Source organism: Ranitomeya variabilis, chromosome 7 (genome assembly GCF_051348905.1).
Source record: "Ranitomeya variabilis isolate aRanVar5 chromosome 7, aRanVar5.hap1, whole genome shotgun sequence".
Classification (NCBI taxonomy): Eukaryota; Metazoa; Chordata; class Amphibia; order Anura; family Dendrobatidae; genus Ranitomeya; species Ranitomeya variabilis.
This window is the reverse complement of record NC_135238.1, coordinates 192,629,148-192,653,323: the sequence shown is the minus strand read 5'-3', so window position 1 is coordinate 192,653,323 and position 24,176 is coordinate 192,629,148. Positions and strand designations below refer to the sequence as shown.

Below are 24,176 nucleotides of genomic sequence, written 5' to 3'. Positions count from 1 at the left end.
CAGCCATGTAGTATATAGCACAGCCATGTAGTATATTGCCCAGCCACGTAGTATATTGCACAGCCACATAGTGTATAGCACAGCCCAGATAGTATATAGCACAGAGACATAGTATATAACACAGGCAACGCAGTATATAACACCGCCCAAGCAGTATATAACACAGCCCACGTAATATCTAACACAGCCCACATAGTATATAGCAATGTGGGCACCATATCCCTGTTAAAAAAAGAATTAAAATAAAAAATAGTTATATACTACCTTCCGGCGGCCCCCGGATCCAGCCCAGGCATTTAGCGATGCTCCTCGCGACGCTCCAGTCCCAAGAATGCATTGCAGCAATAACACGTGATGATGTAGCAGTCTCACGAGACCGTGACGTCATCTCCTGTCATTGCTGCAATGCATTCTTGGGACCGGAGCGTCACGAGGAGCGGGAAAGGCGCCGGAAGGGGAGAATATAATGATTTTTTATTTTTTTATAATTTTTAACATTAGATCTTTTTACTATTGATGCTGCATAGGCAGCATCAATAGTAAAAAGTTGGTCACACAGGGTTAATATCAGCGTTAACGGACTGTGTTACACCGTGTTATGCCGCGGTGTAACGCAGTCCGTTTAACGGACTGCTAAACCGCAATGGGGGCACTGACTGGAGGGGAGTAGGGAAGGGCGAATTTGCGACCGGACTGTGCCCGTCGCTGATTGGTCATGGCCGGCCGCGACAAATCAGCCACGTGGGATTTCCGTGACAGACAAACAGACGGAAGTGACCCTTAGATGATTATATAGATAGATGACTGGGGCTGCATTATACTATATATGACTGGGGCTGCATTATACTGCTATGAAGGTGCATTATACTGCTATGGGGTACATTGTACTACTATGAGGGTGGATTATACTGCTGTATATGACTATGGGTGTTAGAATCTGTTTTGTTTTTGACCTTCTGCCATCTTGTTGTGGTTTTCTGGCTGCTGGTCTTTTTCCCCTGGAGCTGGGTTGTCTTAGGTCTGGTGATTGTATCACCCTTTTGTTACCCAGCAACTGCCTCCCAGTCCTTGCTGGACAACAGTGTTAATCCGAAAGAGTTCTGGCTAGGTGCTTTGATAGCTTTCTGTGTTGGATTTTATGCAGTTCTGGGACCCTCCGTTCTGCTATCCTTAGTTTCTGTTTTTTGTTGGTTTCTGTTACCTTCTCTGTATTTTCTATTAGGAGGTGACCTGTTTTTATACCCAGTCCTTAGATCTTTTCGGGACCTCCTTACCCCTATCTAGAGTCTTTGCATGAGATTAACCTAGGATCGTCGGTGGGTCTATTCGCAAGGAATGGGTCTACCACTCCATTGTAGGGTATCAGCCTAGTCTCAGTGCAGGCTGTTTTCCCCCTTCTATCCTAGTTCTGTGTTGCAGTTCCGTAACAATGGGTTGCATTATACTACTATATATGACTATGGGATGCATTATACTATTATGGATGACTATGGGGCAATATGGAGAGACATGGGGGAAGTATGGAGAGTTATGAGGCAGAATGGGAGGACACATGGGGTCCAAAATGTGGGATATTATTACTGTAGGGGCTAATTAAAGGATATTATTTTTGAGAATACTGTTTTTAGTGTGGGGGAAGAGAAGTCCTGTGCAGGACGTCATGGTCGCTTTTTTTTTTCTTCATCTGGCATAGTGCAGAGGTTGGGGAACTATTGGGGAATATGCTCTAGATAACTGTGTTATTTTCTGCAGAGACAAGTCCTGGCTGGAAGAAGTGATGGTGGTCTGTGCTGATGAAGGAAAGCAAAGATGAAGGACTTCACCTAGAGACGTCACTCGTAAGTCAGTGTGTTACCAGTACACTGTCACTATACACTGTATACTATATACAGAGTTCCTTTGTATAATGTCACTGGTGATCCCTGTATTACCTGTACACTGACACTATATGCAGAGCTCCTGTGTATAATGTCATCGATGATCACTGTATTATCTGTGCAGTGACACTATATACAGAGCTCCTGTGTATAATGTCACTGGTGATCACTGTATTACCTGTTTACTGACACTATATACAGCGCTTCTATGTATAAAGTCACTGGTGATCACTGTATTACCTGTACACTGACACCATATACAGAGCTCCAACGTATGTCACCGGTGACCACCGTATTACGTGTACAGTGACACAAAACACTGCGTACTATGTTCAAAACTCTTGTGTATAATGGTGCTTGTGGTAAAATTAGTATTTTTTTATAATGATCAGTATTGTAGTATTCTATCACTATGTGGTGGTAATATATGGTCTGGCCATGGTGTGGCGGTATTGGCTCCTTCCATGCGGTATTATTCAGTCACTATGTGGTGGTAGTATGCGGTTCCAGCTATGGTGTGGCCATATTTGTACCTTGTATGTGGTATTATTCGGTCACTATGTGGTGGTAATATGTGGTCCAGCCATGGTATGACAGTATTTGTCCCTTGTATGTGGTATTACGGTTCATTTTAAAAATTGTATGTGAGACATTCCTTTAAAGAAACCTAAATACAAATATACCTAAAAAGAGTATGGAACATTTTAACAAATATTTAATAGGTTAGAGTAGAGTAGAGCCTGGCCAAAAGAGTCTACCTTGTCGTGGTGGTGGCTTAAAAAAATCTTTTAGCCAAAACAAAAGCTGCTGGCTATGTATGTGATCTGGTGTTAGATGGGAACTGATAATGTATGATTGGTGAGGATGTGGTGCAGAAGTGGAGTTTTTCTATGAGTGGGCGGTCGGACTGTGGAAGGTTTGAGGGTTGGAGACGGGGCTGGAGTGGATCCTGGGTGGAGTCTCAACGGGGCACAAAAATGTTGCCAGTATGGGCCCTAAAAGTCCTGGTGGCAGCCCTGGTCCCCATTTTGGAAATTATAACACTTTGAGAATTTATCTATAGGTGTAGTGACGATTTTCACTCCATTAGTGTTTTACAGAAACATGCAGTAGTGGAGGCTGCTGAGTGAAAATTGCTGTTGTAGTGACCAGTACATTGTAGCGACCAGTACGTTGTGCCCAGCTCATGCTTCTGAAGATATGCAACCGTAAATTAGGCGGGCTGTGACCGCTACAGAAATGCCAAACATGTGGACGTTAAATGTGGTTTAGTCACACTTTGGGGCTCAGAAGGGAGAGGGGCATTTGGATATGGGAGCGGAGAATTTGCTGAATTACTTCTGGGGGGGCGAGGATCCATTTCGCTTTTACAAAGCCTTTGTGCTACCAGTAATGTGGAAGGCCCCCTTTATTTCCATTGACAGATGATGGCACTGATTGGGGAATTTTTTGGGGGATTGAGTTGAAGCTTTTATTGGGAACATTTTACATAACGTTTGGGATCACATTTATCCTGCGCTCTACGCTGAGCACTTTCTGTGGGGTTTCCATCTAAATCTTTGAGTGACATGATTCAGGTGAAACTTCCAAATGATCCATTCATTATCATGAGGCAGCAGAGTTATCTCTATTCAGAAATGTCCTTTTTATTCAGAAGTACACAAAATGTAGCAGACTGCATTTTTATGCAAGCATAAAAAGATGGACACTGCTGGATCATAGGCCAGACAGTGTCCACAAAGTGACTCTTTCTGTCTCATTAAAGGGAATCTTCCGCCAGGGATTCCGTCTGAATCATGGTGCAAGCGCTAAGCGCAGAGCGCAGGATAAATGTGAGCTGAGCCTTACTGCAATCTTTGGGAGGCAGAATGGTCAGATCAACAGCAAGTGAAGAATTACTTTTATTTATTTTTTACGCAATTCCTCATGCGGTATATGTGATTAGACGACTTCATTCTTCAGGTCGGTGCAATTACAGCGATGTCAGATTTATATCGGATTTTTCTGTTTGGCTGCTGTCACACACTAAAAACACTTTTTTTTAGAGCTACAATTTTTCAGTCTTGTTTTTACGGGACAAATTGACATTTTTATTTGTACCATTTTCGGACACATGACATTTTTTGATTGCTTTCTTTTCCAATTTTTGGGAGGCAGAATGAACAAAAACCAGAAATTCAGGATTTTTATTTTTTGAGGGGTGTTATGCCAATCCACTTGTGGTAATATTGATAAGGCAGCTTTATTCTTCGGGTCAGTATAATTACAGCAATACCACATTTATATTTTTTTATGTTTTGGCGCATTTATACAATAAAAACTATTTCATAGAAAAATAATTATTTTTGCATTGCTTTATTCTGAGAGCTTGTTTTGTGTGGGACTAGATGTTGTTTTCAGCTCTTCCATTTTTATCTACCTTTTTATTTACATTCATCTTTTTGATCGTGTTTTATTCCACTTTTTGTTCGGCGGTATGATGATAAAGCATCATTTTTTTCCTCTTTTTTTGCGGTGTTCACTAAAGAGGTTAATTAGTGGGACAGTTTTATAGGCTGTGTTGTTTCGGACACGGCAATACCAAATATGTTTACTTTTTTTGTTTATTTTTATTTTTTTCCATAAAAATATTAATTTATGCTTACAATACATTTTTCTTTTTTTAATTATTGTGTTTTTTTATATTTTTACAATTTTTTACCCTTTTTACTTTGTCCCACTATGGAACTTTCACTTTTTGCAATCTGATCGCTTGTAAATCATAGCAAAACAGGAGCTTTGCTATGCTTTATAAACTGTGAAGTCGCATGTACAATGTCTTTAAAAAAATGATTTTATTGAAATAATCTACAACAATGTCAGCATAGCAATGCGCATGCACCGGCCATAGGGATAATGGTGACGGCCGATGCGTGTGCACTGCTATGTTGACGGTGTAGTGCAAATCTTGAATAAAATGGAGCCAGAGTTAACATGTACGCATCTCCAGTGATATCCAATGCCATTTTGTTGAAGACACTGTGTCTGCGAATTCGCAGACAAAGTGTCTTAAAAAAAAATATACCATCATGCGGTATACGCATACATTGACTCCGGCGCCACATTGCGCAGGTGCTGCCCATTCCGGGATCGGACATAAGATTAATGAGTCCCTATAGTTCCCTCTCGACTTTATCTAACTTTACCTAATTTCACCTATTTCCTGTTTGATGACGATTTGATTGAGAGCCCCGATGCATGCTAGGATACTCACATGAGATCAGGGAGAAGAGACTCCGGTCACTGCCGCAACCTTTGCCCCCACACTGAAACAAAAAGTCAGTTGCAGGGGTCGGGACTGGTCTCTGTTCACCGGGTTTTCTCTCCTTACAATATGTACGCTTCAGGGTGGAGACAGAGGCCTTCAGTACTCTGTTCTCTCCAAGCTGTGAACTCTAGAAACGATGGGGCCAAAGAATACCTGCAGGAAGGTACTGTACATGTAACTGAGCTTGTTAACATCATTAATTATTAGGCTGCTTTCGTCCTTCTCTTTCTTATCTGAAAAGAAACACTACTTCAGTAGGCCTCTGGTTACAATGGCAACCAATCTGAGAGCAGAATGTAGGGACAGAGACTCTGATTCCAGCAATATATCACTTATTTGGGCTGCTTGCTGTCATTTTGATAAAAACACTGTTTTATCTTGTACAGATCTAGTAGTTGGCTCTATATAACCCTGCCCATACCACTGATTGGCATTTTTCTGTGTACACCATGCATAGGCAGAAATATGCCAATCATTGGTGAGGACGGGGTTATACAAATATACAGAGCTCATGAACATAGAGGAATACATTGTAGCAGGTTTACTAGTCCTCTCCACTCGTGATAATCTCCTGATGATAAAGCCCTGGTTTTATCAAAGCTACACCAAGCAGCCCAATAAGTGACACATCAGTGGACTTAGGGTCTGTCTCTACAGGTGTTGAGAACCTGGTGACAGATTCCCCTTAAATCCCACTCTCAAAGTTTGACAGACCTCTTGGTTAAAGAGCAGCAATTAGAGCGAGCTAGCCTCAGTCACTGCTGTTAGCTGCTGGCTGTATAAAATGGTTGGCACCTTATGTGCAGTGGGCTCAGCACGTGTGATCGCTTCTTACACTCTCATCTGACGCATGATATATAGAATTTACATGTCAGAAAGGGTTAATGTAGGCAGATGTGGGTTCATATTCAATAAATATCAGTATAATGGACAAAGAATAAAGATATATATACCACTACAAGGGATAATGCACACATTGCCATGCCAAACTTTCACCTTTCCATTTCTTTTGTATCTCCTATTGCTCGGATTTTGCTCTCCTCTTCTTCCCTCTCTTTCTTAGGCCATGTTCACACGTTCAGTATTTAGTGAGTTTTTTACTTCAGTATTTGTAAGCCAAAACCAGGAATGTGTCATAAATACACAAGTGGTGATGTGTTTCTGTTATACTTTTCCTCAGATTGTTCCTCTCCTGGTTTTGTCTTTCAAATACTGAGGTAAAATACTGACCAAATACTGAATGTGTGAACGCGGCCTTACTCGGACACTTCCACCTCGAACACTGCCCCTCTTCTCTGACTCCCTCTGGCTGTGCTCCAGCGTTGTCATCACCATAGCAACCCTCCCATGTGAGGACGCGTCTAGTTTCCTCTCTTTCTGAGGCTTGTGCTGGCTGTGCTCGAGCGTCCTCATCACCATAGCAGCCCTCCATTGTGCAGCCACAGTTTTGTTTCCTGGTTTTTGTTCTTTGCACACACTGGTCAGCAATCAGCTCCTTCACAACATTCCCACACTTGTTTGTCAGCCTTTGTTCTCTCCAGGGCTGGCTATACACTTTAGATAGCTGTCAGCCAAACTATTATTCAGCCGACAGCCATCTCTCCTTGCTCCTCCATACAGTGGAGTGCTGAACCGTACAATAGCTTTTTACAAAATATTTATTTTTATTTCATTTACTCATTTATATAGCCCCATTAATTCCACAGCACTTTACATACATTATCGGCAGTGTCCCCGATGGGGCTGACTATCAAGATTACCTATCAGTATGTCTTTGAAATTCAAAACATGGAAATGTTCTGGTCCCAGCAAAGTGAATGAGATCCCTGATCCCTGTGGTTTAAAAATAACAGTATCACTGTGCTTGATTGGCACTCGCCTGACCTTAATTCTCTGTAGGGTATTGTCAAGAGGAAGATGAGAGACACCAGACCCAACAATGCAGATGAGCTGAAGGCTGCGATCAAAGCAACCTGGGCTTCCATAACCCCTCAGCAGTGCTACAGCCTGATTGTCTCCATGACACTCCGCATTGATGCAGCGATTGATGCCAATGGAGCCCCGACCAAGTATTGAGCGCATTTAATGAACATTTCAGTAGGCCAACATTTTGGGTTTTAAAATAATTTTTCAAGCTGGTGTTATAAAGTATTCTAATTTACCAAGATAATGACTTTTGGTTTTTCATTGGCTGTAAGCCATAATCATCAACATTAACAGAAATAAACACTTGAAATAGATCACTCTGCTTGTAATGACTCTATATAATATATGTTTCACTTTTTGTATTGAAGAAAATAAATAAATTAACTTTTTGATGATATTCTAATTTTGTGAGAAGCACCTGTATCTACAGTATATCTATATCTATCTATCTATCTATCTATCTATCTATCGATCTATCTAAGTTTGCCCACTGACAAGGACATGAACAGTCTATAATTTTAAGGGTAGGTTAATTTTAAACTTGAGAGATAGAATATCAAAAATAAAATCCAGAAAATCACATTGTATAAATTTTATAAATGTATTTGCATTTTGCAGTGAGAGAAGTATTTGATCCCTCTGGCAAACAAGACTTAATACTTGGTGGCAAAACCCATGTTGGCAAGCACAGCAGTCAGACGCTTTTTGTAGTTGATGATGATTTTTGCACACGTCAGGAGGAAGTTTGGTCCACTCCTCTTTGCAGACTCTTTGGGTCATTGTCTTACTGGAAAACCCAGCCATGACCCATTTTTAATGTCCTGGTGGAGGGATGGAGGTTGTCATTGAGGATTTTTCGGTACATGGCTCCATCCCTTCTCCCATTCATGCGGTGAAGTAATCCTGTACCCTTAGCAGAGAAACATCCCCAAAAAATAATGTTTTCACCTGTATGCTAGACAGTGGGGACGGTGTTCTTTGGGTCATAGGCAGCATTTCTCTTCCTCCAAACACGGCAAGTTGAGTTAATTCCAAAGAGCTCAATTTTTGTCTCATCTGACCACAGTACCTTTTCCCAATCACTCACAGAATCATCCAGGTGTTCATTGGCAAACTTCAGATGGGCCTACACATGTGCCTTCTTGAGCAGGGGGATTCGGCATGCGAAAACAATCGCACCATACTGCAATTTCATCTGTGAATCGATTCGGACTCACCCATACAAGTCTATGGATGCGTGTGAAACATCACACTGCATTTGGATATCACCTGAGTGCAGTGTGATTCCCTCGGATGTCAGCAATGGAGGAGACAGAGAAATTAATTTTTCTGTCTCATCCGCAGCTGTGCTCCAATTCTTTGATGCGAGAGGTTCGGAAGACAGAGAACTGACAATTGTCTCACACTCTCAGCAGAGATGGAGCCGAGGGTCATCAGCATCTTGCATCCGATGTCATATGTCAATGTGACTCTGGCCTTACTTTGTTTACTCAAAAACCTGTTCACTATGGAGCACCGCTTTTTCATCTTTTTCCTTTAGATGCATGTGTTCAGATGGTGGACCATAGTCACTTTTGGCTATGCTTTGGTTGTTGTAGGTCTGAACTAAAGTCAACATCGGAGCTTCCAATAAAAGGCATCATTGTCTTCTAGAAAGCCTGAGGAGTTCTTCTTTTTCCATTTCAATGGATACCTGATATCCACTATGCTATGCTTTAGAGATATCAATACAGCTACAGCCCTATATTGTGTTCACAAGAGATCCACCTCTCTGTCCTGCATCAGTAATGTTGTGACCAATGACATATAGGACAATTGTCCTCCTTGTTAGTTCAAGGGCCCTTACAGAAAGAAACTTAACTATGTCTGGCACCAATCCTGGTTATAAATCTACCAATGGTTAAGAACCACAGAGACATGAACAATCCTGAAGTCACCATTATAAATACTCATTAGGGATGAGTGAGCACTAAAATGCTTGAATGCTCGTTACTTGAACCAAGCAAATCCTAATGCTTGGATGCTCATTTCGAGTAACGAGTATAATGGGAACCAATGGGAAATCAAAGTATTTTTCTGGCAGATCCTACAAAAGAGGTCTGGAGGCAGTAACAATTTTGGAATGGATGGAAAAACAATAGCATAGGGAAGACGCCTGGAAGCATCTCTGACTCCCAGATCGCTGCTGAGAACCATGGTGTGACACTTTTACTCCACTTTAAGGACTGACAATAAAACATTAAAAATCAAAGTGAAATTGGAGTAAACAGGAAAAAAATGTTAAGAAACATTATTTCTTGTATAATGACTTGTCTTTAAGGCAAACTTTAAAAAGGATTTTTAAAAAATTATTTAAGTAAACCAAAATTGAAATTTGTATTAAAAAATTATGTCAGGGTAATTTACGAGGAAGTGAGAACTGCCAAAAATTAGATGGAAGATGGACTCAGATACACCCTGTATTAGACATAAAGGAGGCCCTCATACACATTCTGTTCAAACTGTCACGTATTGGTACTCCTAGACTCATTGGGGCTATATTTTAAGTGCAAAGCCTGCCAAAAAATGCAAGCAAGTGTCATCCAAACACTCTTGAAGGCACCAACATTAGTGCTTCACTTGAAATATTGTGAACAAAGTGTAGTAGTGGTACTCTACAGTCATAAAAGCTCTGCACACAGTGCAAAGCCTGCCAAATATTACAAGCTGGGTCATCCATACACCCTTCAAGGCACCAAATGTAGTACCTCATTAAAACATTCTGAATAAAGTGTAGTTTTGGTATTTATTATTATTAGCATTATTATTTCTTTATATAGCACCATTGATTCCATGGTGAAGGAGTTGAGTACTAAATACAGATATCGCTTACAGTAAACAAACTAACAATGATAGACTGGTACAGAGGGAAGATGAGCTTGCCCTTGCGGGCTTACATTCTACAGTATGATGGGAAGGAGACAGTAGGATGTGGGGTCGCTTTGGCTCAAGTGGTGTTGAGATGGCAGCGTGGTCATTACAGGCTGAAAGCTTTCTTAAAGAGATGGGGTTTCAGGTTCCGTCTGAAGGATCCCAATGTGGTGCATAATCAGACATGTTTGTGCACAGGATTCCAGATGATGGGGAGATTTGGGAGAAGTCTTGAAGTTGATTGGGTAAAGAATGAATAAGTGTGGAGGAGAGAAGGAGGTCTTGGGAGGACTTTAGATTATATGAGGGAAGATATCTGATGATTAGTTTGGAGACAGGTTATAGATGGCTTTGTTGGTCAGTCTTAGTAGTTTGAACTGGATACGTTGGGGAATTGGGAGCCAATGAAGGGATTTTCAAAGGGGATCAGCAGAGAAGTAGCGAGGAGAAAGATGGATTAGTTGGACAGCAGATTTAAGGAGAGGTAGAGAGTATTAGCAGGTAGGCCACAGAGGAGGATGTTGCAGTAGTCGAGGTGAGAAATGATGAGGGCATGCACAAGTATTTTAGTAGATTGAGGGTTGAGGAAAGGATGGATTCTGGAAATATTTTTGAGCTGAAGGTGACAGGAGGTGGCAAGAGCTTGGATGCATGGCTTGAAAGACAGGGCAGAGTCAAGGGCAAATCCCAGGAATAGGATTTTCGGTACAGGAGAAAGTGTGATGTCATTTATTGTGATATATAGATCATATAGGGAAGATACGCGAGATGGAGGAAAGATAATGAGTTCAGATCTGTCCACATTAAGCTTGAGGAAGTGAGAGGAGAAGAAGGAGGATATGGCTGATGGACACTCCAGGATTCTGGAAAGCAGAGAGGTCAAGTCTGGGCCAGGGAGGTAGATCTGAGTGTCCTCAGCATATAGGTGGTACTGGAAGTCATGGAACTTTATAAGTTGTCTCAAACCAACGGTATAGATGGACAGCGCAAGCATCCTAGGATAAAGTTTTACAGGCGCAGTGCAGGAGGCATCTGTGCCAGTGTCATGGACAAGGGATTGGGAAGCATGCAGCACAGGGAAAGAGGCAGTTGTATCACCTGCTGGCACCAATTGTGGACCAAGCGTTCAGCCCACCAAGTCGGGTGCTTAGATGACATGTGCCTGATCAGGCTTCTGGTGGTTATTCTCTTAGTGGTCAGGTCCCTGCTAATTTTGGCATGGCACAGGTTGCAAGTGACCACTTTTTTGTCTCAGAACTCTCTTTAAAAAATGTGCCAAACTGGGGAACACTTTTGTCTCTGAGAAATTCAGGAGTGTTAATTCTTTGCAGCACAGTTGCTCACCTTCCCCCTCTGGTCACTCCACTGCCTCTTCCTGCCTGTTTCAATGCTGCCAATCCCTCCCACTTAGCGCTGGTGGCCTCGCTCTGCGTGTCAGATTCCCAGGTTGGGTCAGTATCTTCACCACCCACCACCTCATCTTCCACCGCCGCACCCTGGTGCTCTTGAATTGGTGACTTAACAACTTATCAGCATCTGTGTTTCATCATCATCTTCCAAAATTTGCCATTCCCCAATGTCATCTTTTTGTGGTCGTGGCTGTTCTAAGTTTTGTGCATCACTAAACAGCATCTCCTCCTGTATCTCTTGGAACATGCATAGTGAGAGACCACAATCAAGAAGTCATGTTGTACAGAGCTCCTCCGAGTGTCTTAATGTGGGATCATTAGTCTCCTAGGACTCAAGGTGGTGGGAGGAATTAGGATCAGTGTGAATATTAAGTGATCCAGACTGTTGACTGGTGAGAATGCACCGTTTGGAAGGCGCTGGGTGGTGCTGTCCAGCATGCTGGACGCATTATCTGCTATCCAACTGGCCACCTGTTCGCACTGCTCTTGCTTCAAAATTGGTGTACCGTGCCTCCCTGCAAAGTGGGATAGAAACCTATGTGTCGTAGATGGACATGTTTTTTGTGCTCCAGCAACAGGCGTAGTTGTACCTGCCCCACATTTTTTATGTCTGTATGCACCATCATCAGCACTTCCACTTCCATCCCTTACCACACGCCTATTCTAATTGCTAGATCTCTTGAAACCCAGTTTTATTTAAAAAAAAGAAAAACTAGCTCTACCTCTGTTGTAATTGACTTAGAGCTACATAAATAGTTCACTTAGTATACTCTGCCATATCCTATGACTAAGGGCGCGTGGATGCCAGAAACGCGTCACGTTTGCATTCCATGTTTTTATCGCATGAACTAATTTTTATATATTGTTGGATGGATGTGCAGCTCATTTCCCTATCCTCAAATCTTTGGCTGAACTTCATCAGCAGGACCGGCACCTGACACACAGATTTCAGCCTTCAACATCAGACAACATGGTGCGGTGAGCTCATAAATTCCCACTTTCTCCAAGTCTATGGATGAGAAATTGAAATAAGAAACCATTTCAACACTTTTTTAAGTGTTATAAACCACAGAAATGTACCGTAAAGCACATAATACTGTATGGATGAGTAATTGAATCCCCCCAAATTTTTACGAAATTACTACCTTGTCCTTGTGTTCTTTGCGCTCCTTTGACTGTTTTCTACATTGTCCCAGATACTATCCTCCATTGGAGGTATACAGCTGGAGCTGCATTGGACTGCTCATTAATTTAATTTACCTCATTCACCGCTTTGCTGGCGTTCCCCAGTGAACACTACTTTCACTGACTTTTACTCCAAAATTTGTAAAGGCTTTTTTGGAATGTTACATACCACCAAAACGTAACACAGAGCACGTAATACTCCGTGTATGAGTAATTGTATCCAGAAAAATGTTTCAATGCTTTTTGGAGTGTTATATACCACATAAATGTACTACAGAGCATGTAATGCATAACAATATAGTCAGTTTTTTAATCCCCCTCTCAAAAAAAAATGTGGTTACCTGCAGATAAATATTTAGAAACTGACTGCAAAGCCCTAAGCCCTGCCTAGAGACTGTATTCTGCCACTCTCCCTACTCCAGCAACTGTCCCTCCCTGGGCTAAATAAATGCAGAATGTATCTGATATAAACAGCAAAGCACATACTGTTAGTATGATGGTTCAGAATTGGCACCAGTTTCAACACTAGAGGACTGTGATTTGTTCAACTGTGCACACACAGCCCCGGACAAGAGCTCTCTCCCTCCAATCAGAACTGTCTCTGAGCTGTGCAATGCCATGAGAGTGTCAGGCGTGGTGGCGCCAGTCATTTTATAACCACTGATGATTCAAATGGCTAGCCAATCACAGTAATGCCGCTACCAAAATTGCTACGGCATTAGAGTGACTCGCAGGCAATCCCTGCATGCTTATTGGCCGTGTAACAGGCACCAAACATGCAGGGCGGGATTCAAGTTTCAAATTTGAGCACCGGCTAATGCTTGCTGAGTGCCGAGCACGTACGAGCACCCAGATACTCGAGTGATAGCCGAGTATCACCAAGCACATTAGCTCCTCCCTAGTCGTTTTCTCATCAGTGAGGATTTGGCCCAGAAGCCAATATTCAGTATATCAGGGAGAAAGGCAGAAGTCTTGACAAATAAGGGCCAACACTGTAAATATTGAGTCTTTGCATAAACTTGATGTATTTGTCAAACTTTTTTGAAACTTATGCAATGTTAATAATTGTACTTCAGTAACCATAGAAGCATACAACTATAAGGTCTAAAAACACTGAGGAAGCAAACTGTGAAAACCGAACTTTTGTGCCAGTCTGAAAACTTTTGGCCACGACTTTATAGTGGGATTCTAAACACCGACTGGTTTAACCAGCTAAACTACTTCAACTCCTTCTCAAATTCTTAGTTCTATGTATTTATGGGAAAGCTGAATGCCAGCCTGTGGTGCCACATTACAGCTTCCAGACTCCTGTACGGGTCATTAGTCAGTGATACATTACTGCCTTTTGCAGCAATACATGACTAGAAGAATTTGCTCAGATTTTACTCATTCTTTGTGACAATACATTTGGCTGTCAGTTAGCTTTTCCCAACAACAAGAAATGGGAAGAAAAGCCGAAAACCTCTTGATAAATTGGCATATGCTTTTTCATGTGGGCGATACCATGGTTATTTGTTTTACATCAGAGGGCTACATGTTGGCATAACTGTGGACAAACATATCCGGAAGAGTCAGCGCTCTGGATGTAGTGCATGTTCGCTGCGTCCAAAGCACTGCCGTCTATTGAACGCAGGTGAACCCGCAAGTGTTCACTGAACCGTGCGGATTCACCGCATGCAATACATTTTGTAGCTTGACATGCTGCTTTCTGGAGAGACGAGCCACATGTCCGTCTCTGTGGGTGATCCACGGGCATCTGTGTACACATAGTGGGCATGGGATTTCTTGAAATCCCACCCACTATGATGTAACATCTGGACGCTGCGGGATGGACGCTGCACAAGTACGCCGCATTCAACCCGCAACGTCTACTGATCATGGGTCCATACCCTTAAAGGGGGTTTGTCCAGTATTGGACAACCCCTTGTTAATTGTCTCCGTGTTCGATATAAATTAGAAAATAATATATACTTACCTTCCAGGACCGGCGCCATTCCACCGCTTTCAGCCGTGTCCCCCACCAGACTCCTGACATAAGCAAGGCCACTTGAGCAGCTGCAGCTTGCACCATTAATTCCAAATGGAAGAACAATGTCTCTCCCACTCAGATGTAATTGTGAAGGCTGCAGTCAATCAGCAACAACTGATTGGCTGCAGCTGTCACATGACATTGTTTATAAGATGGTTATGAGACGGTTGGGAGACACAGTGTTTGGAGTGTGGGAGTGGTGCTAGTCCAGGTAGGTATAATTTTTTTTAATATATACAGCACAGTGGGACAATTAATAAAGGTTTGACCAATAGTGGACAACCCAATTAAATTATATGTGGCTATACTGAACCCCGAGCATGCCATCACAACGTGCAGTGGTTAGGACATGCTGGAAGTTAAAGGGGTATTCCCATCTCCAAGATCCTATCCCAACATGTAGTACGTGTAATAATAATACTTTTAGCAAATAAATCCACTTAGAAATGTAGTATAGTTCTTCAGATTTTCTATGTCGCTTGCCCCAGGGCATTGCAGTAGATTAGGTATCCATCGTTACGACCACTAAAAATGGTCACTATATGAATGGTGGTAAACACTGATACCTAAGCTACTGCAACGCCCTGCGACTTAGCGTATCTGGAGAACTTTACTACATTTCTAATTGGAGGTATTTGCTAATATTATTATTATTATTACACCTACTACATATTTAAAAGGAATGCTTTAAAGTTCTGCCAGGTTACCGTAAACTGCTCTGGTCGGGCACGCACATGTGACTACTCACCAGGGTTCTCGGGCAGGATGGGACACCAGAGGAGGTGACTTGAAGTCAGAGAGACGTCACAGCTTGTCTTCTCAATCTCAAATATACCGCGCAGCAGATGCGCTTGTCGCCCACTATCCCGGGATAACGGGGCGCTGTACTCTCCCAGGGATCGCTCGTCTGAGTCACCTCGGGCTCCGGATCGGTCGCTACCAGAACTCCACTCATCACAGCGGTCACTTTGCTGCCAGGGCACGGAGGCAGGGCGCTTCCAGACCGCGTTCTCCTCGCCGTTATCGCCCCAAGCGCTGACTCGCCGGTAGAGACCGGGAAGGCGCAGGTTCTCCCCCATCCTGTCACTCGTGGAGCTGCAGAGCTGGGGTGACAGGTGCATATACAGGTGAGCAGTGCTGCTCTCAGGTGCACCTTATTCTGAAGCCATAAAAAGTGACATCACTGTTGTGGTAGCACAAAATATCTACCTGTTACAAATGCTCATGGCGTCCTTAATCATGATGTACAGATTGTAACTCCACAAAGGCAGTTAGCCCTCACATGACCTCCCGGGGAGGAGTGATAGAATTAACATTTCACATGCCTCAGTGCAGCAATGCTGCCGGCTTACCATTAACACTTAAAGCGCCTCAGTGCACCTACTGCAGCCGGCTCACTAATTAACACGCGATGTGCCTCAGTGCTGCCATACTGCCAGATAGCTCACAACGATAACAATAACAGAAGTTCTGTCACCGTCATCTGCGTACGGCTGGCAGCATTGCTGCACAGAAGAACATTAAGACTCACGATTCATCAAGATTGCCATTTTATACAGCAGTCTTGATGAAGGTTGAGTAGAGGTAAGATTCGCCAAATTCTCCAAGGTATGTGCCTCTTAATGAATCCTCTCAGTGGGAAAAGCAAGATAATCTTGTCGTTATGATACCTTTTAATGGCTAACAAAAATAAAATAAATGATGTTACAGAGCAAGCTTTCGAGACTTCTTAGGTCCCTTCCTGAGGCAAGGTATGACAAAGTTTCTGAAGAAATTCAAATATATGCACAAAGGAAAAAAATAATAAATAGGTAAAACAAACAACAACAAAAGAGAAAAAAAGCAGTAAAATTAAATAAACAAACTGAGTTCAGAGAATGAGAACTCAATGAATTTGATGGATCTTTAAGGCTGCGTGTCCACGTTCAGGATGGCCGGCGGTATTGCCGGAGCGGCGAAGCCGCTCGGCGCTAAGCCCCGCCCCCTTTCTGGGACGCGATGATGCCAGATGTGTTAACTGTACACATCCAGGATCATCGCACCCTCCCATAGGGCCCTGTGTTATGCCTTGCGGGGACGCTGCGTCCCCGCAAGGTGCACGGACATGCTGCGATCTGAAAAGACGCGCAGCATGTCCGGAGACGCAGGCCCGCCGCGTGCGGGTTTCCACGCATAGTGGACACGGGATTTCAAAAAATCCCCTCCACTATGCTGGAACATCTGGACGCTGCGTGTTTGACGCTGCAGCTCTGCGCAGCGTCAAACAAGCAGCGTTTACTGACCATGGACACATACCCTAAGGCTGCTTTCACACATCAGTTTTTTGCCATCAGGCTCAATCCGGCGAATTCTGAAAAAACGGATCTGGCAAAAGTTACCGCCGGATCCGTTTTTTTCTCATAGTCTTGTATTAGCGACGGATTGCGATGGCTGGTCTCACATTTCCTCCATTTTTGCCTGATCCGTCAAAAATTGGTTTTCCGGCGGTTAGAAAAAAACAGACATAGTAACGTTTTTTGTGTCCATTGAAAAAACGGACAGCGAAAGATGGATTCCGTTTTTTTAGCTGAGCATGCTCCAATATTTTTAGGATCCAATTAGCTGGATCAGCTAGTCTGACCCGTCGTAAAAACAGATCCGTTGCATCAGTTTTTCGCAATCTGCGACGGATCTGTTTTTTTCAACATTCGACGGATTGTGCCTGACGGCAAAAAAGTGATGTGTGAAAGCAGCCTTAGATGTCATGTGCCACCGCAAGAAATGTATGCCAGGCACAGACTTGAGTACATTCCTGTCCTAATTAACGCTGCTTTTGTGCTGATGAATTTGTTGGGGGCACTTGGCATTGCCCTCCTGTCCAATCTGATCTGAGCACTTTTTTAAAAAATTCTCAGAGCTCTTTAGGGCTTTTGTAAAAACAACAAAAGTTGCAAGGATCTTGGGAAACTCTTAGTATATGTACAAACACTCATTTGCAGTTTAGGTATTTTTAGATATGGATGATACACACAGAACATGCTACACAGACATTACATGTCACATACAAGCTGAATGTTAAACATAGAAACAAACACTGCATGTTAAACACATACTGCATGCTAAACATACATACACACTGCATGTTACACACACTGTATATTACACACATACGGTATATTACACTCCCATTGAATATTACACATACACACTGCATTACACACACTGCATGTCTCACATGCCACACATTGTCACTGCATGTCTCACACCCACTACATGTTACATCATGCAATGTTATACACACACATATTACATATTAGATATACACATGCACTCACTGTACAGGACATTCCAGGCTTTGTATTTCTTTTTTCTGTACTCCTGCAGGAAGAAGGACCTTGATGATACCAATCTAATATCTACCAGTGCAATTTCTGACTTGTAAAAATGATGGAAATCCCTTGTGGAAAGGAGAAAAATGTGGCACTATCTATGCATAGTGAGTGAATGTAAAATCAACTAGTGAGAAACAAACTAAAAAACACTAGGAGTAGTTTGCCTGAGATGCAATGGAGTGCAGCCAAACTGGTGTGCTGCAGGAAGTTCCTCCAGTGCAGTTCCAGCCGTGTGTCATAGCAGAAGGTGATCCAGGTGTGTGGCGCTCCCACAGTGGGAAGGTAAAACATGGAATATAGACAAAATTTATCTCCAATAAAAAAGGTTTTAATTTAAAAACAGATAACCACAACGCGTTTCGACTACTAACAACCTTCCTCAGGTGTCTGCAGATTAAATTAAATCATAACTGGAGGGGATGAAGTTAATGATTAGCAAAAATCACCATTATTTGGTACAATTATTCTCAGTAATAATACATCCTAAATAGTGATGAGCAAATGTGCTCGTTAATCGAGATTTCCGAGCATGCTCGGGTGATCTCTGAGTATTTTGGGCATGCTCGGAAATTATGTTTGAGTCCCCGCAGCTTCATGATTTGCGGCTGCTAGACAGCCTGAAAACATGTGGGGATTCCCTAACAAACAGGCAATCCCTGCATGTGTTCAGGTTGTCTAACAGCCGCAAATCATGCAGCTGCGGCGAATCAAACATAATTTCCGAGCACGCCCAAAATACTTGGAGAACACCCGAGCATGCTCGGAAATCTCGAGTAACGAGCACACTCCCTCATCATTAATTCTAAACACTTAAATCAAATCGAAAGTTTTTTCAGACATGGACTCATAAAGAAACAAACAAAAAAAAAAAACACGGAAATAACCAAAAATTTTCCAAAATATGTACAATAAAACATATTTAAGTTTACACAGAAAAAAAAATAAACTCAAACAATTGTAATTAGTACCTATCAACTCAAGGTCCATATAACAGCAAGTGAAAAAGAGCCTAACAAGATTGAGAAAAGCGATAATTCCGTAACATTGATACATTTGCTGCGGGAGTTTGATAGATGACACCTCCCTAATATCTTCATTTACAGTAATTATTATGGGCATCCAAACAGTAATCTGCAGTAAAGTCAATTGATAACTGCAAATCTGACAATTCCAGAGAGTGGGGACAGATTTCTATAATTACATTATAATGATAAGACAACTGCAATTCATGAATTGCTGTTTACAGGTTAAATGTTGTTGTCGACAACTCTGTTCAATACAGAGGCATCCTACAAAAAGGTTTACTGGTTCCCTGGATCCACTGACAAGGTGAGACCCACTAATAAATCAACAAGCTCGTGAAACTTTTGTGCCCTGGTTCTTCTTTACAAACTGTGCATCCAATACTCCTTTATACTCATTGTCACCTTGAACACTATGCTGCTATGCATTCACAGCAACTTAGATATTATCCGGTCAAGGACTTGCTGAGTCCTGTCCAGTGTCTATGGGCAGTGGAGCCATCTGAGAGTGGCAGGTGTCTCCTCAATGTCATAGCTCGCAGCAGCCTACAGCAGTCTTCTAGCTTCTCGCTGCACATACCAGCTGCCACCAATTTCTTTTTCCAAGTTTCAGGGGGAAGAGGCCAGATGAAATATACCACTACCCGGGTCTTTAAACTGCCCGCTTGCTTTCTCTTCCACCAGGGACAGCATGTGAAGGTGGCCTCAGGGATGACCATCTCGCCACTGCTGTGGCCAGCGTTTAGCTGAAGTGGTCATGCGTCATCTCTGCCAAAAGAGTAAGCAAGGAGATTAGTGAGAGTCCCAGGCAGTAATATAGAAGAGCAGTTGGGAATAAGAAGGTTTTTATTTTTACACCATGCTTGGCCAATTTTTAAAATTGACTTTGACCTTAAGAGATAATCTGACCAAAGCTCGCAGAATGGTGATAATACATCATAATATAGCAAATTTATTAAACAAATTATAGAGCAGGCATCAACATTATATGAGATCAGTTATGTAAAAGTGAGTGTTTGTTCTCTTTCTATCACTTCTGTAATTTTGGTTTATTGCTCGTTGAGAAGGGACCCTCTGTGTGCCATTGATCTAACAATTAACGCCTATCCAGTGGATACATGATCATTTTTGCAAATTGGAATCCCTTTTTAAATTATCTGTGTAGCCAAAGCCTAAATCAGAATATGTTATTTTTTTTTAAGTAGTAAAACAGAATGAAGCTATATAAATTGGCCATTACTTTAATTATACCGACACGCCAAATAAATCACTATAATTAAGATGTGTCACTATAGTTGAAACCATGAGTTGACCGGGTTTGGCCACACTCAGAGATGCTTTGCCCACCTTTTGCTGAATGCCTATCTATACCTATACTATGGGATTAAGAATTATAGCCAAGTTCAGCTATTTTCATCAGTCTCATAAACAAAGCCCCTCATACACCATAGACACAGAGAACACAGGATCGCATAACCAGCTAAGCACTCCTGTGAGTGGGAGAGCCAGTTGAGATACAGCTTCCAGCCCAAACGATCAACCAAACCATCGTTCGGCCAACAGCCATGTAAGGTGTATGGGGGGCTTTTTTAGAATACAATGACAGGATGTATGCACGACCCACAGCTCCATTCAAACGCTCCTGCATCCAGGGGAGGAGTAGGGGACAGGACCAATGAGAAAGACGCTGGCCAAGTGTCTTTAAAGATGTCTTTGATTGTCATGCCATACAACAAGACAAAATTGTAGGAGTATTGTTCTGAACGTTTTATAACTATAGCAACACTATCTACACAACTCTATTTCTAGTCGACAGTGTTTTAAGCAGGAACAAGGAAATTATTCAAGCTGACAGAAGTTGCATGAACTTCTCAATAATCATTTTCATAAAGAAGCTATAACTACTTGATGTGTGTTAACACCAATGATTGATCCCATACCAAAGGGGTTAGATTGTCTGGATTTGAAGTTTCTCACAATCCGGTCTATTTCCAGTCAACTCACACCAGATGTAAGATCTATGATCTCATGTCCCTAGATTTTTTATTATCCTAAAGACTGGATCTTGAGGCAACAAGTAAAGAAGTCATGCATGCGTCCTGACACTCAATATAAAGGGTTTGGTACTCACCAGAAGAAAAGTAGTTATAGCTTCATATAAAATGAAAAACTTTATTGTAAAAATTAGAAATTGTATTCCATACTACTCCCAGAAAAAAACATGCTCAACAGTGGGGGCCACATTGATCTAACAATTGACGCCACTCCCATTTTTACTTGATCATTTTTGCAGACTGGAATATCAACAACTGAAAATCCTCTGTACACATCTTAATTGGTTTTTATCTGCAGCATATACATAGATTCGTTCAAAACTAATAGAAAGTGCAGCGCCCCAGAGTCCTGGTCGTTGCAGTAATGTCGCTCTTCCACAAGGGGGAGTGATGTTACGTCTGATGGTACTAAAGGAGTTCACCTAGCCAGGTATCACAGTCACACACTACACTTTACACTCCAGTCCACCAGGGGGAGCAAAGCTTCTATCTACTAGGGCACTCTTCACACACGGGTAAAACTGGTGGGTTGGATAGGAAGTGAGTCAGAGAGAAGCAGACTGGGCTTCGACGAGATAACATCGAGAGAGAAGCAGCCTGGGTTTGACCCAGAGAGGTCCTGTCACGGGTGGGATCCTGACAGAGGTCTAGCAAGAGATAGAACGTTACGGAGCTGCGCCTGCACTTCATTGCGGCAGCATCCTAAGAAAGGACGTGAAGTGAAGTATATTGTGGAGAGTGAGAACCGAAGTCACAGCACAAGGAGATAACACCGGGAGGAGTCCTGCCCCGAGGTAGGCAGGCTCCTTCTGAGGAGCGTAGCCGGTGGCCGGAACACCGAGGGAGTACTGACTCTACGCATTACTCCAAACAACGGCAGGACAGTCAATTCGAAGTTGGCTGCCCAACCTAAATACCTAAGAAGACACGGAGGCAATTGTGGGAGAGGGGCATCTCTAGGGTCCCTATAAATTAACTCCAGGCCTACCCCGTCATACGGGTTGTCCTATCCATTTCATCTGGGGGACAGAGAGAGAGAACATCAGAAATATTCACGAAGGTTGTGAGGACTTTCCCGTGGTGCTCAGCAGGGAGGTACTACAACACACAGGCGCTAGTAGGAAGGCTACTGATTTCCTCCTGGCTAAGGGAACTCTGGATGTGCCTTCGGACCGGCCGGACTCAGCCAGCCCTGTGAGCGGTGCTCTGGACTGCGGACGCTGAAGTCTTCAGTAAAAGGTAAAGAGACTGCAACCTTTGTGTCCTCGTTATTCATCGCGCCTTACAACGACCACTATCATCATCCACACACTTTGGGAAGCCCTGGGGACACACTTCACCTGTGGGAAGGTATACCATCTGGCTGCCAGTTCATCACCCCAGCAGACCCCCAGCAGCGTCGGTCACCTTGACCGAATACCACAGTTGGCATCACGAACACCGTACAAACTTACACCTTTAATTGGGCGCCCCTCAGCAGGGCCACGGACCGGGTCGGGCCACCGTGACATCCCCAGAACCGGTACATATAGTAACGACTCCCCCAGCCGGTTAATTTATACAGATGGAGCTGTTCCACTGGTCAATATAGTATCCCCATAAGGATCTGATCCTCCAGAGACACAAGGACCCCCATAATACAGGAATCTACTTCTCCGCATACACGGGACCCCTATAATACAAGGCTCTGCTTTTCCATTGTCACAGGGCCGCATGGATCAGATCCTGGTACTATGGGGGTGTCTGTGTCAGACTGGAGGAGCAGATCCTCTTGTATTATGGGGTCCCTATATTTCTGGAGGTGGAGGATCAGATCCTGGTACTTCCACCTCCAGAAATATAAGGACCCCCATAATACAAGAGGATCTGCTCCTCCAGTCTGACCAAGACACCCCCATAGTACAAGGATCTGCTCCTCCAGTCCTACACACCCTCCCCCTATGCAGCAGGCAGGTTTCAGAGTCAGACTTCAGCTCCACCCGGTCCCTGTGGCCGCGGTCTGTAGCACACCACTTACCACCGGCACCGACGACGTCACCTGGACTCTCCAACCACAAACTGAATACATAGCGAGTGAGACAGTGACAACAAGTCACCGTCGCTGCGGCGCAACGACCGTGAGTGACGACGAATGAACTGAAGCAGCCTGTCACACGCTCAGTGACGTCAACTGCTGCTGGCGCTTCCCTGATGCGGAAGTGCCAGCGGCGGTCAGCGCCTCTCAGCGGTTGTCAGGGCCCAGGGCGCACGCAGGGACAGGATTCCTCTTGTTGTCACTCTCACTAGTCACAACAAGCAAGCGAACCGGGCCGGCGGGCGGGTACTAGTAGCGCAGCAGCATGGGGGGGATTATCTCACTGGTCTGTCTGTCTGTGGGGGCGGCAGAATTCCGCCGGCACCGACGAGGAGCCTGGCTTTGAGACAGCCGCAATTTCAGGGATCAGGCGGCCCCTGCCATCGTGAAGTTTTGAGCATCTGCGGCTCAGCCTATTTGTGTTTAGACAAAGTTTGAGACTTTTGTGCGGGCCACAGATATGCCTGTAAAGGGCCGCATGCAGCCCGCGGGACGCGTGTTTGACATGCCTGATGTAAACTGCTGGGAACCAATACTCCTATAGGCCAAAGCAAGTCTTAGGTCATTGACTTTTTTATCAAACAGATAAGGCAGCACTCTGTAGCGCTATAGCATGCAAACATAAAATATGAAAATTGACTTGCATTATTGCTCTATAAATATGAAAAATTTTGAATGCTTAGCACATAAATTGACCAATTCATGTGTACCTGGCAGCCATGTTAAGGCGTTTCTCGTTGCCAAGACCTAGTGCCATTCCTCTCTTAGACAGTCTACATCTCTCTGGGAACCTAATATGAATCCTCTCTTGGACTAAAGTCTATATCCCTGTGGACAGGAAGAATCCTGCTGCAATTAAAAACACCTAAGGCTAAGGGGCAGAGTGCTCAGTCAGAATGCTACATACAAATATCAAAAAACTGACCTTCACATCCAAACATAAATCAGGTCTGAACAGGTGCTTAGCTATTTTCATATTTTATATTTGCATGCTATGGTGCTACAGAGTGCT

The 24,176-nt window shown here is 43.3% G+C and overlaps 1 protein-coding gene across 3 annotated transcripts in view; it reads right to left on the bottom strand.

The window, feature by feature from the left end:
- The window catches only part of CERKL (CERK like autophagy regulator), a 205,512-nt gene extending 189,533 nt beyond the window's left edge, over positions 1-15,979 (bottom strand). Inside the window, exons 1-2 of one of the 3 annotated variants that reach the window (XM_077272592.1) lie at positions 15,853-15,979; positions 15,392-15,746 (exon numbers count right to left, since the gene is read on the bottom strand). In XM_077272592.1, coding sequence (XP_077128707.1) covers positions 15,392-15,722 — 331 coding nt within the window. In that variant the 5' untranslated portion in view covers positions 15,723-15,746; positions 15,853-15,979. Of the gene's footprint in view, positions 1-14,589; positions 14,685-15,391 lie in introns of those variants that run through there. The other 2 variants (XM_077272591.1, XM_077272593.1) reach the window with 2 other exon arrangements.
- Between the last annotated feature and the right edge of the window lie 8,197 nt (positions 15,980-24,176).